The following is a 14,956-nucleotide window of genomic DNA, read 5'->3' on the forward strand; positions in this document are numbered from 1 at the left end:
GGTCTCTCTCTCTCTCTGTCAGTGGGGAGGTCTCTCTCTCTCTCTCTGTCAGTGGGGAGGTCTCTCTCTCTCTCTCTCAGTGGGGAGGTCTCTCTCTCTCTCTGTCAGTGGGGAGGTCTCTCTCTCTCTCTGTCAGTGGGGAGGTCTCTCTCTTTCTCTGTCAGTGGGGAGGTCTCTCTCTCTCTCTCTCTCAGTGGGGAGGTCTCTCTCTCTCTCTGTCAGTGGGGAGGTCTCTCTCTCTCTCTGTCAGTGGGGAGGTCTCTCTCTCTCTCTGTCAGTGGGGAGGTCTCTCTCTCTCTCTGTCAGTGGGGAGGTCTCTCTCTTTCTCTGTCAGTGGGGAGGTCTCTCTCTTTCTCTGTCAGTGGGGAGGTCTCTCTCTCTCTCTGTCAGTGGGGAGGTCTCTCTCTCTCTCTGTCAGTGGGGAGGTCTCTCTCTTTCTCTGTCAGTGGGGAGGTCTCTCTCTCTCTCTGTCAGTGGGGAGGTCTCTCTCTCTCTCTATGTCAGTGGGGAGGTCTCTCTCTCTCTCTCTCAGTGGGGAGGTCTCTCTCTCTCTCTGTCAGTGGGGAGGTCTCTCTCTCTCTCTGTCAGTGGGGAGGTCTCTCTCTTTCTCTGTCAGTGGGGAGGTCTCTTTCTCTGTCAGTGGGGAGGTCTCTCTCTCTCTCTGTCAGTGGGGAGGTCTCTCTCTCTCTGTCAGTGGGGAGGTCTCTCTCTCTTTCTCTGTCAGTGGGGAGGTCTCTCTCTTTCTCTGTCAGTGGGGAGGTCTCTCTCTTTCTCTGTCAGTGGGGAGGTCTCTCTCTCTCTCTGTCAGTGGGGAGGTCTCTCTCTCTGTCAGTGGGGAGGTCTCTCTCTCTCTTTCTCTCTCAGTGGGGAGGTCTCTCTCTCTCTCTGTCAGTGGGGAGGTCTCTCTCTCTCTCTGTCAGTGGGGAGGTCTCTCTCTCTCTCTCTCTGTCAGTGGGGAGGTCTCTCTCTTTCTCTGTCAGTGGGGAGGTCTCTCTCTCTCTCTGTCAGTGGGGAGGTCTCTCTCTCTCTCTGTCAGTGGGGAGGTCTCTCTCTCTCTCTGTCAGTGGGGAGGTCTCTCTCTCTCTCTGTCAGTGGGGAGGTCTCTCTCTCTCTCTCTCTCTCTGAGTTCGCTCTGTGGCTCGCCCTCTCCTCTCTCAGTGGGGAGGACCGTGGTGAGTCCTCCCCTCCCGTCGCCCCCTCCCCTCCTCCCGCCGTTTCCTCTCTCCTCCCGGGATGGCGGGGGGGGGGGGGCTCGCTCGGGGACCCCAACAGCTGCCTCTGGGGAAACGAAAGTGAAGTCGGCTTCAGTTTCCCGCGCGGGCTTTCCACCATTTCTTTCCTGCCTTGATTTTAACCCTTTCATTCCATTTGATTCCCCCCCCCACACACACACACCCCGTCTCCCCCGATCCGGGCGCGGGGTGAGCGCGGGCCCCCCCTCTACCCCCCCCCCACCCCACCCCACCCCAGTCCTCGGCCCCGGGAGGGCGGAAGCCGCCCGGGCCCGGCGGGCTGGCGGGAGAAGCGCAGTTTGAACAAGGAGAACTCTGTGCGGGGCGGCCGGGGCGGGGCGGGCCGGGGCGGGGCGCGGAGGGCGGGCCGGGGCGCGCTGACCGCCCCCCTCCCGCCCTCCCCACCCCCCCCCTCCGGTGCGTCCCGCAGGCGGGGAGCCCCGCACGGCCGCGCCCGGGGCCCCGGCGGGCGATGATCACCTAAGGAGGCTGGCGCGAGCGGGCCCGGGCTGGGGCGGCGGCGGCGACGGCGGCCACCGAGGCCATGGAGCGGGAAGCGGGGTCGTCCGAGGACTCGTCGGGATCCCCGGGGAAGCCGCGGAGGCGACGCCGGAGACGCCGGAGACGCCGGAGACGCCGGCGCTGGGACGGCAGGACGCGCGCCGTGCGCACCGTGCGCTCCAACCTGCTGCCGCCGGGCGCGCAGGACGCGGCGGGCCGCGCCGAGGGCCGCCCCGGGCGCCCACCCCGACGGCCGCCCCGGCCCCGGCGCGGCTGCGCGCAGCACCTGGCCGACAATCGGCTCAACACCACCAAGTACACGCTGCTGTCCTTCCTGCCCAAGAACCTCTTCGAGCAGTTCCACCGCCTGGCCAACGTCTACTTCGTCTTCATCGCGCTGCTCAACTTCGTGCCGGCGGTGAACGCCTTCCAGCCCGGCCTGGCCCTGGCGCCCGTCCTCTTCATCCTGGCGGTCACGGCCATCAAGGACCTGTGGGAGGATTACAGCCGCCACCGCTCCGACCACGAGATCAACCACCTGGGCTGCCTGGTCTTCAGCCGGTGAGAGCCGGGCCCGGGGGGCGCGCGTCTGTCTGTCTGTCCGTCCGTCCCTTCGCCCAACTGGGCGTCATCATCCATCCGATCGCTTTCCGCCCACCGAAGTGCTGGGATGGGGTTGGGGGGGAGGCCAGGCTGTGGGTGGCATCAGGCATGGGAGTGGGGGGGGGGGAGGTGATCTCCAGGGGCTGGGTACCCCTTCCCTCCCCAGAGGCCAAGAGGAGAGGGGGGGGGAGTCTCCAGTTGGCACCAAGTCTAAGGCAGAAGAAGGGTAAGGGAGGTTGGGGTCTGGCCCACAGGGTGGGGTGGGGGTAGGTGGGCAGCCTCCAAGTTAAAGAGGGTTCCCGGGGTCCCCTGTCCCTCCCCACCCCCACCTCGAGTCCGTGCCTCAGTTGCTGGAAACAGAAACAGTTCCAGAAACCGCAGGACACGATGTTTTCAGGACCAGGGGGGGAATGGGGGGGGAAGGTAGCCCGGTGGCTCACGCCTGGTCATCCTAGCTACTTAGGAGGAGGCTGAGGTCTTCTGAGGATCCAAGTGTTCTAAGCCAGCCCCCCCCCCCCCATCCCATCCCAGGGCAGGAAAGCCCGAGGCTCAGCCCTCCCTCCCATCAACCACCAGAAAACTGGAGGTTGGAGCTGTGGTTGCCAGGGGTAGAGTGCTGTAAGCCTTGAGAAAACAGCCCAGGGACAGCGGCCAGGCCCTGAGTTCAAGCCCCAAAGTGGATTTAAAAAAAAAAAAAAATAGACGAAAAAGCATCTGGGTCTGAAGTTAAAGCTGTCTGGAGACAGCAGAGAAAATTGTCCTCAGCGCGCCCCTGTGTAGCTCAGGTAGGGGTGATGGCCGGGATCCATGCGGGCTGGCTCCATTTTCTTCCTGGGAACTTGCTTCTTGATGGAAAGAGGCTTTGGGGCCTAGAGATTGTTCTTTCAAGTCTGGGTCTCCTACACGTAGGACACCCCCCCTCCCCAACCCCCAGGCTGAATCTGAAGCTGCATTTTCCCCCCAGGAGTCCCTCACCAAGCCACCCAGGGGACTGGAAGTTCCAGGATCCCTACAGCCTTAAAGAAGGCAGAGGGCTCTGCCAGCACCCCAGGCTCAGCCCCAGCCTGCTTGTCTTGTCTTAACCTTGCTAGACCTGTGGTGCGAGAACTTTTTCTTTCAATCACAGGGCCTTGAACTTGTCATTTACTGTTCCTGCTGTCACTAGTGCTCTAGCGCTTGGAGCCACAGCTCCACTTCCAGTTGGTTCATGAAGGATAAAGAGTCTCACAGGCTTTCTTGCCCAGGCTGGCTTCGAACCTCCATCCTCAGATCTCAGCCTCCTGAGTAGCTAGGATGACAGGCGTGAGCCCCTAGCACCCAGCTTGAGTACTTGTCATGCTCGGCAGGATTTCCAAACTGACTTTTCTCATAGATACAGGTTCAGAGAGGTTAAGTAACTTGGCCAAGGTCGCACAGCTGCCCAAGAGTGGTACCAGAATCCAATCCAGGTCTTGGAGACTGTGTTCCTTTACTAGGATTCCTGTGCTTGTGCCTCCCAAGCTTTGTATCATAATCATGGGAGGTCTGGGAGTGGGCCCTGGTGTATTTGACTAGCAGAGGTGAAACCTTTGAGTCTCACCGACTGTTAGCCCTCCAGAGAAGCCAGGAGCCAATCACAGAGCGGGGAAAGATGGTTAGAGCTGTGGAGGCTCGTTAGCGTGAGGGGAGGGGGTAGCAGGAACTTAAATGCCTCTCTGTCCTTCCACCCTGGCCTCCAGGCAGACCCTGAAGAACTTGGGTGGGGCTTTAACAGGTTTAAAGCTGTCTGTCCTGGGGCTCCTGGAGCTTTTGTGCTCAAGGACTTAGAGCTGCTTTAGGACTTCCAACCACTTTCTACCAGTTTTCTGGTGTTTAGTTGTAGATAAGTCTTATGGACTCTACTGCTTAGGCTGGCTTTGAACTTGGATCCTCAGATGTCAGCCTCCTGAGTAGCTACAATCACACGTGTGAGCTACCAGCACCCGACTCACAGATTCTACTTCCCAGCCCCCCAGGGGTGGTGCTTGAACTCAAGGCCTAGGCTTTGTCCCTGAGCCTCTCTGTGCTCGAGGCCAGCACTCTACCACTTGAGCCACAGCACCACTCCTGGCTTTTTCTGTGTATGTGGTACTGAGGAATCGAACCCAGGGCTTCATATATGCTAAGCAAGCACTCTACCACTGAGCCACCTTCCCAGCCCTCACGGATTCTTCCTTTCTAATATCACAGAGCAAACAATCCCAGACCTTCTTTAGGCTTCAGAAAATAGTTCCTCTTCCTTTTTTCCTGTTTGTTTTTTTTTTTTTAATGCCTTTTCTGGGGCTTGAACTCTCGGCCTCACATTCTCCCCAGGCTTTTTCACTGAAGGCTAGCGTCTCTACCACCAGAGCCACAGCTCTACTTCCCTATTATTTATTTATTGCTGGTTAATGAGAGATTAGAGTCTCAAGGACTTACCTGCCTGGGGCTGACTTCCTACTCTCCATTCTCAGATCTCAGCTTCTTGAGTAGCTGTGATTGCAGGCGTGAACCACCAGCCTCAGGGCCTGTTCTTAGAGTGAGGTCTTTAAGCTGACCTCTTGATTTCCCTTTGCCTAGTGTGATTGTGAAAGCTTTCACCCCTGTCTGAATTCACCGCTGCTTCCTGAGCCTTCAGCAGTACTTTCTTTACTTTAGGCCGATCCTGTGGAAATGGCTTGCTTTCCCAAGTCCTTCCCCTGCCCCTAGGCCAATTTCTTGAGTCCTTTTCTGGGGGAGAGAATGAACTTTGGGGGTGGAGGGTCAGGGAGAAAATGGTGGGGACACCTGAGTGTGGAGAGAGGGTGAGCCTTGGTCTGGCCATTTCAGCTTCTTCTGAATTGCCGTCTCTCTCCCTGTCCAGCCTCCTCTCTGGGAGACCCAGCCTGGTGGCCTTGTCTATGGGCTGTTCCCCTGCCAGGCCGGTCAGATGCTTTTGGTCCCAGAAGCTCTTGAGATGAAAGGAGAAGTCAGGGGCCCCACCGGCCCTGGGCCAAGACCCTGGACTAGGGCTGGGGTGCAGGTTGCTTGTCCAGAGAGGTGGCTGGAGGGTGGACAGCCATGGAAGACCACAGAAGTCAGGGGGACCAAGAGGGTGAGCAGGAAAGGGTCAGGAGGCCACTGACAGGGCTGGGGCCCTGACACCAAGGCTGGGTTATGGGGTGCGTAGGGTAAGAGGTACGTGGGAAGCAGGGGATGGTGGGAAGCTGGTGCATCAAGCTACAGTGGTGCTCAGGGCCTCTGGTTTACACAGCAAACTTGGGGTATGCCTCCGCTGAGCCTCTTTGCTTTAACCACTGGGCAAAGGAGGTGCCAGAGTCCCAGCCCTACCCACCTCTCCCTTTCCTTTCCTTTCCCTGCCTCTTCCTTTTTTTTTTTTTTTTGTGCTGGTACTGGGGCTTGAACACAAGGCCTTGTGCACTTGCTTGACTTTAAGCCAAGTACTCAACCACTTGAATTACACCACCACTTCGGGTGAGTTGGAGCTAGCCTCACAGGCTTTCTTGTCCCAGGCTGGCTTAGAATACTCAGATCCTTAGATCTCAACCTACTAACGAGCTAGGATTATAGGTATGAAGCCTGGCTTCAGTGTTTTGGGGGCTCCTCCTCTTCCACCTCCTCCTCCTCCTCCACCTCCTCCTTCTCCTCTTCCTCCTTCTGTTGTTTTTGAGACTGGGTCTTGGTATATTGTTCAGGGTTGCCCTGATTGACTCCTTCCTGCAAGTGATCCTTCTGTTTCTGTCACCGGAGTAGCCGGGACTACTACTTTGCTCAGAACATACATACATGCAGCACATCAAGGAAGCTTTTCCTACAGATTCTGTTCCCCAGGGCGGCCTCTGGGCCTCTGACGCGGTGCCTGAGGTGTTTGTTATTTCTGCGGTGCTTCCTAATAACTTGGTACTGGGCCGCCCTCCCTCCCCTTCCTCCCCGCCTCCCCACCTCAGATCTCTGCCAGTTCTGGGTCAGGAATGTGCCTTCCTCTGGCACGGAAGGTGAAGGCACAATCCACCTGTCCAGGTCTTGAGCCCATCTTCTCCTCTCATGGATTTTGGATCCTTATTTAGGGGACCCCTACCCCCACCCCAGCTACATTCAATCAGCCAAGAGAGAACAGTGAAGGGCTGTGCCTGTGACATGTTGCTTGGGGTCTCTGCCCTGTGGGGGTGAGGTCAGGAGTGGGGATCCTCTCTGATTGTTTCCACCTCTTGTATATACCTATATACCTGTGTCTATAGGGATCCATAGCGAACCTTCAAGAAGGTTGTCTCAGCAGTTGCAGACTTACTTAGGTCAGCAGAGTGGCCTCAGGGTGGGTGCCTGGTGGGCAGAGCTGGGGGAGGAGACCGGGTAAGCACCTGAGCGGCCCAGCGGGGCGGCAGCAGGGCTTCTGACTGTGGGAAAGCAGGGTACAGCGGCCCCCGGGTGTTGGTGGGAAATCGTTCCCTGGCCTTGGTGAACCCCGAGGTCCAGGCTGCAGGTCTGATCGCAGCCCACTCACCTGTCCAGCGTGTCTAGACGCGCCTCCGGTGGCCTAATAGTAGGGAAATCCCTCCCCTTCTCCCCTGACCCCCCAGCCCGAACACAGCAGTGAGGCAGAATTGTAATGTCTCCCTGAAGGATGGAGGAGGGGCGCCCTCTGACCCCCCCCATCCTCATCTCCCTGTTTCAGCCCAGCCTGGGGCCCTACTGCAAATGGAGAGCATGGAGATGGAGGGGAGGGGCACGCCTGGGTCTGGGGTCTGGTTCTGGGGTGCCAGCCCTGTTCTAAACCCCGCCGGGATTGGTCTGTATTTCTCTATCACTTCCATGATGACCCAGAAGAGGTATCCCCCTTCCCTCTTCCTCTTCCTCTTCCTCTTCCTCTTTCTCTTCCTCTTTCTCTTTCTCTTCCTCTTCCTCTTTCTCTTCCTCTTCCTCTTTCTCTTCCTCTTCCTCTTTCTCTTCCTCTTCCTCTTTCTCTTCCTCTTTCTCTTTCTCTTCCTCTTTCTCTTTCTCTTCCTCTTTCTCTTTCTCTTCCTCTTTCTCTTTCTCTTTCTCTTCCTCTTTCTCTTTCTGTCTCTGTCTCTGTCTCTCTCTCTCTCAATTTATTTGTACTGGGGATGGAACTCAGGAATACGTGCTAAGTCCATCTTCTGCCACTGAGCTCCTTAGTACCTCAGCCCCGATCCAATCATTTGTATCTATATTTATATTTATTACATTTATATATTTATTTACAAATACATTTTGCATTTATATTTTATATATTTATTTTATTTTTTTTTTAAATTTTTATTTTTTGTGAACATACTGTACAGAGGGGTTACAATTACATGGGCAAGCTAATGAGTATTTTATATACTTATAAAATATTTATATAAATGTATAGATACAGATGCATATAATATCCCACTTACAATGTAATATATAGAATAATATATTTTTTGTATGTTTTTATTGTAAAAATGCTGCATAGAGGGGTTACAGTTAGAATAATATATTCTATCTATAGATGTGCACATACAGATCTACAGATATACCCACATATCGATATGTATAGCTATATTTATATGTTGTATGGGAACTTGGGCGTAAGAAAACAGAGAAGCCACATTTCAAGATGGCGGGTCGGGAGTCTTTATTGGAAAGCCTGCAACTACAGGTGGACTCCTGTCTCAAAGACCTGCAGCCGAGAATCTGGAACAAGGCTTTTAAAGACAAAAAGTTCATGATTAGGGTGGAGATCCAATTGCAGCAGAAGCCGAGCTTTTAGGAAAGTAACTCAGGGGTTAGCATAAACTCTAAGGAACCAGTCAAGGTTAAGCAGATTGGAAGGTTTAGGGAGATAATAACAAAGCTTTCTTGGAGCTAAACGGCGGCATGATACCTCCCATTCAATGAATGGCCTCTCTCACCTCTAGGCTTTTCCGAGCTGGGTGGAAAGTCCCCTCTACCTAGCAAGGTGCAAGGATGGCTGTAAGGACAAGGCTTATTGCTTAGACGCAGTCTCCTTACTTTATATCTATCTATCTATCATCTATCTATCTATCTATCTATATCTATATTTGCCCATCCTGGGCAAATATAACTCCTGGCCTGGGTGCTGTCCCTGATCTTTTGTGCTCAAGGCTAGTGTTCAGCTGTTTGAGCTACAATTCCATTTCTGGCTTTTTGGTGCTTCGTCAGAGATAAGAGTCTCACAGACTTTTCAGCCTGGGCTGGCTTTGCGTCTGGATCCTCAGATCTCAGCCTCCTGAGTATCTGGGATGACACTGGATGACACTGGGCCACTGTACCCAGGCTTCCACGTGCCTGACGCAGGTAGAATCTTTTTGATGCGTTCCAGTCTCTGTGTTCAGGAGACTGAGCTGACCTCCTCCTCTCAATCTGCTTGAGTCTGTGCAAAGCCTCCAGTGGAAGTGGGGGTGGGGGTCTTTCCATGATCTTTTGAGAGAAAGCCAGAGGCTTTTGAGGTGCCCCATGCTGGTTTTAGAATCTCATTCATTTTCTGTCTTCCCTGTCCCCTTGATCCATACTTCATCTTTCCAGTTTCCCAGATTGTCCAGCCGGGGCAGCCTGGCTATTTCCTCCAGGGTTGTTACTAAAGACCCTGGGGGACGAGGTGATATTTTTTACCTAACTAAAGCCTCCTTTTTCTTTTATGCTGTGGGATTTTGTTTTTCTTGCCTCCCCTTGGCCTCCCAATTGTGTCTTTTTCCCCCACTCCCTTTCCTGGTGAGCTGGCAGGCCTCTTCCTCTTCAGATCTTTTAGACCTTGGGAGCCAATTCCTTCCTCCCCCCTCCCCTCTTATTACTTTTAGAAGCTGGCAGCGAAAGCCCTGTGTCCCCCCATCCCCCATATACACCCCCAAGCCCAGACCTTCTTTTTTGTCATTAGGAGTAAAACATTGACAAAAGCAGACACCAGGCTTCTTGGGAGTATAAAAGATTTGGAGCAGAAGATTTGCAAAAGAGATGACTTTCCATTAAGTCTAACACTAATGTTCCATATCAAATGGTCTCCTTTGGCTTTTTATTTAGGCCCTGTCCATATGTCTTAGGATAGGCCTGGTATTATTTATGCCTTCATTATCCTTCAGACTTTGCCATTTGTATCACTGTCAGTCCTGCTTATTAACAGTAATGTCCTCTAATTTTAGACTTACGTTGCTGTCCTGGCTAAAAGTGCTTAGATGAATCAATTAATAATAATTTAAAAAAAGCCGGGTGCCGGTGGCTCACGCTTGTAATCCTAGCTACTCAGGAGGCTGAGATCTGAGGGTCGCGGTTCAAAGACAGCCTGGGCAAGAAAGTGTGAAACTCTTATCTCCAATAGACCACCAGAAAACCTGAAGTGGCACTGTGGGTCAAGTGGTAGAGTGCTCGCCTTGAGCTGAAGAGTGTAGGGATGTGCCCAAGCCCAGAGTTCAAGCCCCACGACTGACCCCCTCCCCACCAATAAAGCCCTGGGTAAGGCTGGATGGGACTATTTTCAAACAATCTGTGTTTGTTTTTAAAATTAAAAAAATAATCTTTTTGGTATAAGTCACAATCATTTGGAGTAGAAGATTTGTAAAAGCAGATTTTGGAGTTAAGCTTAAGTGTGCTAGGGTAGGGACATTTCCATGGTTTTGGAACTAATTTTTCCAAACCAGGCCTCTGCTACTTGAACCATGCCTCCAGCCAATGAAAACTTTTGTCTTTTAACTTTTCCTCCTCCTCCCTCTTCTTCCTTCCCTTTTTTCTCCTCTCTCCCTCTTTTCACTCTCTCCCTCCTTTATTTTCTATACCTTTCTTCTCTTTGCTGTCTTGATTGATTTTTTTTCCCCCCCAGTTCTGGGGCTTGAACTCTGGGCCTGGTCACCATCCCTGAGCTTCTTTTGCTCAGGGCTAGTGTTCTGCCACTTGAACCACAGCACCACTTCCAGGGTTTTTTGTTTTGTTTTGTTTTGTTTTGTTTTGAGTAATTCATTGGAGATAAGAGACTTCATGGACTTTTCTGCTTGGGCTGACTTCAAACCACGATCCTCATATCTCAGCCTCCTGAGTAGCTAGGATTATAGGCTTGAGCCACCAGTGACTGACATTGTTCAACTTTTTTTTTTTCAGTCATGGGACTTGAACTATGGGCCTGGGCATTGTCCCTGAGCTCTTCAGCTCAAGGCTAGCGCTCTACCACACCACTTGAGCCACAGTGCTACTTCTGGCTTTTTCTGTGTATGTAGTGCTGAGGAATCGAACCCAGGGCCTCATGCATGTGAGGCAAGCACTCTACCACTGAGCCACCTTCCAGCCACTGACTGTTTGATTTTTGAGGCAATATTTTCCATCTAGCCCAGGGTAGCCTTGAACTTGTAGTCTCCTGTCTTACCCGCCCCAGTACTGGGAATACCAGTATGTACCTTTATATCCTGTGGTTATTTTCTTTTTAAATAAAAGTTACTCCATTTGTAAGGTTAGATTACTGATTTGAGATGCATGTCTTTTTGCTAATATAGATATTTACAACTATAACTTCCCAATAGAACTGCTTTAGCTGCATCTCTTAAGTTTGGGTGTGTTATGTTTTTATTTTTATTCACTTCAAATTTTATTAATTTCTAATTCCCCTTATGATTTCCTCTTTGATTGCCCAGGAGTGTCTTTAATTTTTGCTCACTCACTTATGAATTTTCCAGACTTCTTTTTTTTTTTACAGACTTCTACTTCCATTTCACTGCCATCTGGAAAATACATTTTGTAGTTGCCTGCCCTTTTAATTTATGAAAGGTTAATATAAGAGTCTGTTCTGAAGAATATTTCATAGGTGATTGGGAAAAATGTGTGTTGTGATTTTTTTTTTTGTCTCTTAGGTCTGTTTCCATATTGATCTGCCTAGTTTGGGTCATTATTAAAAATAGTATATTGAAGTGGCACAGTAGCTCAAAGTGGTAGAGTGCTAGCCTTAAGCAGAAGAAGCTCAGGGACAGTGCCCAGGCCCCGAGTTCAAACTCCAGAACTGGCAGGGAAAAAAAGGATATTGATCTTTCTGATTATACTTGACTTGTTCTATTTCTTTCCTTAACTCTGTCTCTTTTTGTTTGTACTTGGGTGGAGTGTGGGTGATCTGTTGTTACATGTGTTTAAAATTGTTGTGTTTTCCTAATCCGGTGCTTATAGTTCACACTTGTAATCCTACCTACTCAGAAGGATGAGATCTGATGATCACTCTTCAACACCAGCCTTGGCAGGCAAATCTAAGAGACTTAATACCAGTTAAAAAGCCAGAAGTGGAGATGTGGGTCAAGTGGTAAAGGGCCGTCTTCAAGAGAAAAAGCTAAGAATATGAGGCCCCAAGACCAAGATGAAATGATATAACCCAAAATACACTCCTTTATCACAATTTTTGTCTTAAAGCTGATTTTTGCCTAAAATGGATATAGTTAATCCAGCTCTCTCATGGTTACTGTCTAATTAATGTATCTTTTCTCATTCAAACCCTTATTGTGTGTGTGTGTGTGGTTTCTATTTTTCATTCCTTTATTTTGGTACTGGGGTGGGTTTGAACTCAAGACCTCATACTTTCCTCTGACTTGGATGTTGGAATCAGGCACATGTTAGCTGGCAAAAGGCCTTATTACTGGTGATTTGGTTTTTTTGGGGGGTGGTGCTGTGTCTGCTGGGGTTTTCCAGTTCTACATTATGAGAGAGATACTTTGAGATTATGTTGCTATCTTGTTTCTTGTGGAAGTATTATTGTCCAGTGAAGTTAGGATCTTATGTTGCAAGATTCTTGCAATGGTATTTCAGTGATGGCTTACTCTTTCTCCTGTCTCTTCTGTGGGTAATAACATGCATTCCTAGAACAGCTGCCTTTTTTCTTCCCTGTGTATTTACTTATTTATGTCAGTGCAGGCAAATGGAAATTTAGTATCTTCTGGGGATTGTAATTGAGTGGTCTTGTCTTTTATCTTACTCACTTTTGTTCTGTCTCTGGGGGTCTTCCTCAGGTCAGCTAGGCTGAACTCTGGTGTTTTGTTTTGTTTTGTTTTGTTTCTTTGTTTTTTTTTTGTGGGTTTTGTTTTTGGTCTATCGTGGGGCTTGAACTCAGGGCCTGGGCATTAACCCCGAGCCTCTTTGTGCTCAAGGCGAGTCCCTTACCCCTTGTGCCACAGCACCACTTCTGAGTTTTGAGTGGCTAATTGGAGATAAGAGTCTCAGAGAGACTTTTCTGCCCAAGTGGGCTTTGAACTGCGATCCTCACATCTCAGCCTCCTGAGTAGCTAGGATGACAGGTGTAAGCCACCAGGGCCCCGGGCTGTGTCTTGGTATTTTCAGTGCAATTCTTTCTTAGGTCTGTGGTGTCTGAAGTCCTGGCTGTTATTCTTTTCTTGCCATGGCTGAGCTTGCTCCTCGTGAGTGGCCATTCACTGTGATGATTGTCACCTCCACAGGATAGGAGGACTCAAATGGCCTACCTGGGGGGGGGGGGGGAGAAGCAGTACTACCAGATACTTAGTCATCTCTGTGACTGCCAGGCTGTGTAAGCCAGAAGTGATGTCCTTGTCATTCTGGGGACGGGACGGTCCCATCCCATAGGCCAGTCAGGCCCTCAAAAATGAACTCACACATCTGGATTCCTTGCCATGGGGCACACTGAGAAGAGGCTGTGTTGCCCGGCAGTGTCCTGCTCTTCCCAGCGCTGGGGCCCAGCTTCTTCCTGCCTTTCTTCCTGCCACAGGAGCCCACACTGCGCTTCACTGTAGGAGACCTGCCTTGCTATATATATAGCGGAATGGAAGGACTTACAGTGGGGGAAAAATGGAGACTGCTATTTTGAATTGTACTGTTTTTAGAATTCTCTTAGCTTGGCTTTCCATGTTGACTTGGTCTACGCTTTTTTAATTTTTTTTTTTCTTCTGGAGTACAGTGTGTCTGTCTGTGCTGTCTGGGCGTACCCTCTGGCTTATTTTTCCCGTCGTGGCGACTGACGGTATTTTGGAATGCCTTAGTCCACTTTAAGCTAACCAGGGAACATTAAAATCCACTCTGTGAAACGAAAGCCTGGACAAGCAGGCAGATGCTAGGCAAGATCGTTTTCTCTTCAGACTTCATTTGAATGGAAGGCAGGGTATTACATCAGGGTATCACAGTCTCGCCCCCAGCATGCTGAGTGGAGGGGTACGTGATAGAATAGTGGGGTGCAAAGCCCTACAGACAGGTGGGTATGTGGAAAGGTGGTCTGATTTGTGGCTGTTCCCCTTACCACAGCTATAATTGTAATAGTTAAGACTCAACCGGTGGCTCACACTTATAATCTTAGCTACTTAGGAGGCTGAGATCTGAGGATCGCGGTTCAAAGCCAACCTGAGCAGCAAAGTGTGTGAAACTCTGACCTCCAGTTGACCACCAAAAAGCTGGAAGTGGAGGGATGGCTTGAGCCATGGTAGAGTGTTGGCTTGAGCACAAAAGCTCAGGGACAATGCCGAGGCCCTGAGTTGAAGCCCCAAAAAATACAAAAATAAAAATAAAGAATACTGCTAGGAAAAGCTATGGGGAAGTGGTAAAAATGAACTCATTGTTTGTTTAATAATAAAGAAGACAACATAGTATATGTAATTAGGTGGTTTGGGGAAGACTTGTATTGGGGGGGGGGGGTCTATTTTAAAAATAGAAAATGAATTTAATTCACAGACCTATTTAATGGGATCTTGAAAATTGTCCTTTTTTTGCTTATCAGCAAGAAGAAAACTTTAAAAGCCCTAAAAGATGTCTCTTGTTTTCTAAACCTAGACTAGCAATAGGGGCAAGGTGGGGGTGGGGGGGAAGAAGGGGAAGTGTAGGTTGTACTGTAGGAATCCTCTCAAGCTGGACATTGGTGTCTCCTCGCTTACTCAGGAGGCTGAGACCTAGAGGATTGTTGTTCTGAAGCAGCCTCAGCAAGAAAGATCTGGGAGACTCTTTAATTGGCGAATTAACCAGCAAAAAACTGTACTGGAGGCATGGCTTAAGGGGGTAGAACATCAGCCTTGAGCAAGAAAAGCCAAGCGAGAGTTTGAGGCTCCGAGTTCACACCCTAGTACCAGCACACAGAAAATGAGAACAACATCTCAAAGGTGCCTAAGTGATTTCTCAGCAGACCTGTGACTTTAAAGGTAGTAGGGAATGCCCTGTCCATCCCAGACTGCTGTACGTATTTGTCCTCTGGCATCAGGCTTGTGGCTTGCAGGACTTACGGACTCTGGATGGGAACAGACAAGAGGACTTGGCAAGGATAGCCTCCCTCTGCTGGGCAGGGCCTCTAAGAGGTCCCCTTCCCAATTGTTAGGTATGGCTTTTCCTCTGATAAGTGGAGCTCTACCACTTGAGCCACAGCTTCCCTTCCAATTCTTGCTGGTTAGTTGGAGGTAATAGCCTCCCTCATTTGTCTTCCTGGGCCTTTTTTAGGGCTTGAACTCTGCACCTGGGTGCTGTCCCTGAGCTTCTGTTGCTCAAGGCTAACACTCTACCACTTGAGCCACAGCACCACTTCCAGTTGTGTCTGAGTAGTTTTATTGGAGATGAGTCTCCTGAACTTAGCTGCCTGGGCTGGCTTTGAACCATGATCTCCAGATCTCAGCCTCCTGAATAGCCAGGATTATAGAGGTAAGCCACCTGCACAT

The 14,956-nt window shown here is 50.5% G+C and overlaps 1 protein-coding gene across 1 annotated transcript in view; it reads left to right on the top strand.

Annotated features, from left to right (window-relative positions):
* The first annotated feature begins 1,776 nt into the window (after nucleotides 1-1,776).
* The window catches only part of Atp10a (ATPase phospholipid transporting 10A (putative)), an 89,605-nt gene continuing 76,425 nt past the window's right edge, over nucleotides 1,777-14,956 (top strand). The window contains exon 1 of the mRNA XM_042697493.1: nucleotides 1,777-2,294. Within this exon, the coding sequence (XP_042553427.1) occupies nucleotides 1,777-2,294 (518 nt within the window). The remainder of the gene's footprint in view (nucleotides 2,295-14,956) is intronic.

Source organism: Dipodomys spectabilis, unplaced genomic scaffold (assembly GCF_019054845.1).
Source record: "Dipodomys spectabilis isolate Male_0828 unplaced genomic scaffold, ASM1905484v1 ptg000219l, whole genome shotgun sequence".
NCBI lineage: Eukaryota > Metazoa > Chordata > Mammalia > Rodentia > Heteromyidae > Dipodomys > Dipodomys spectabilis.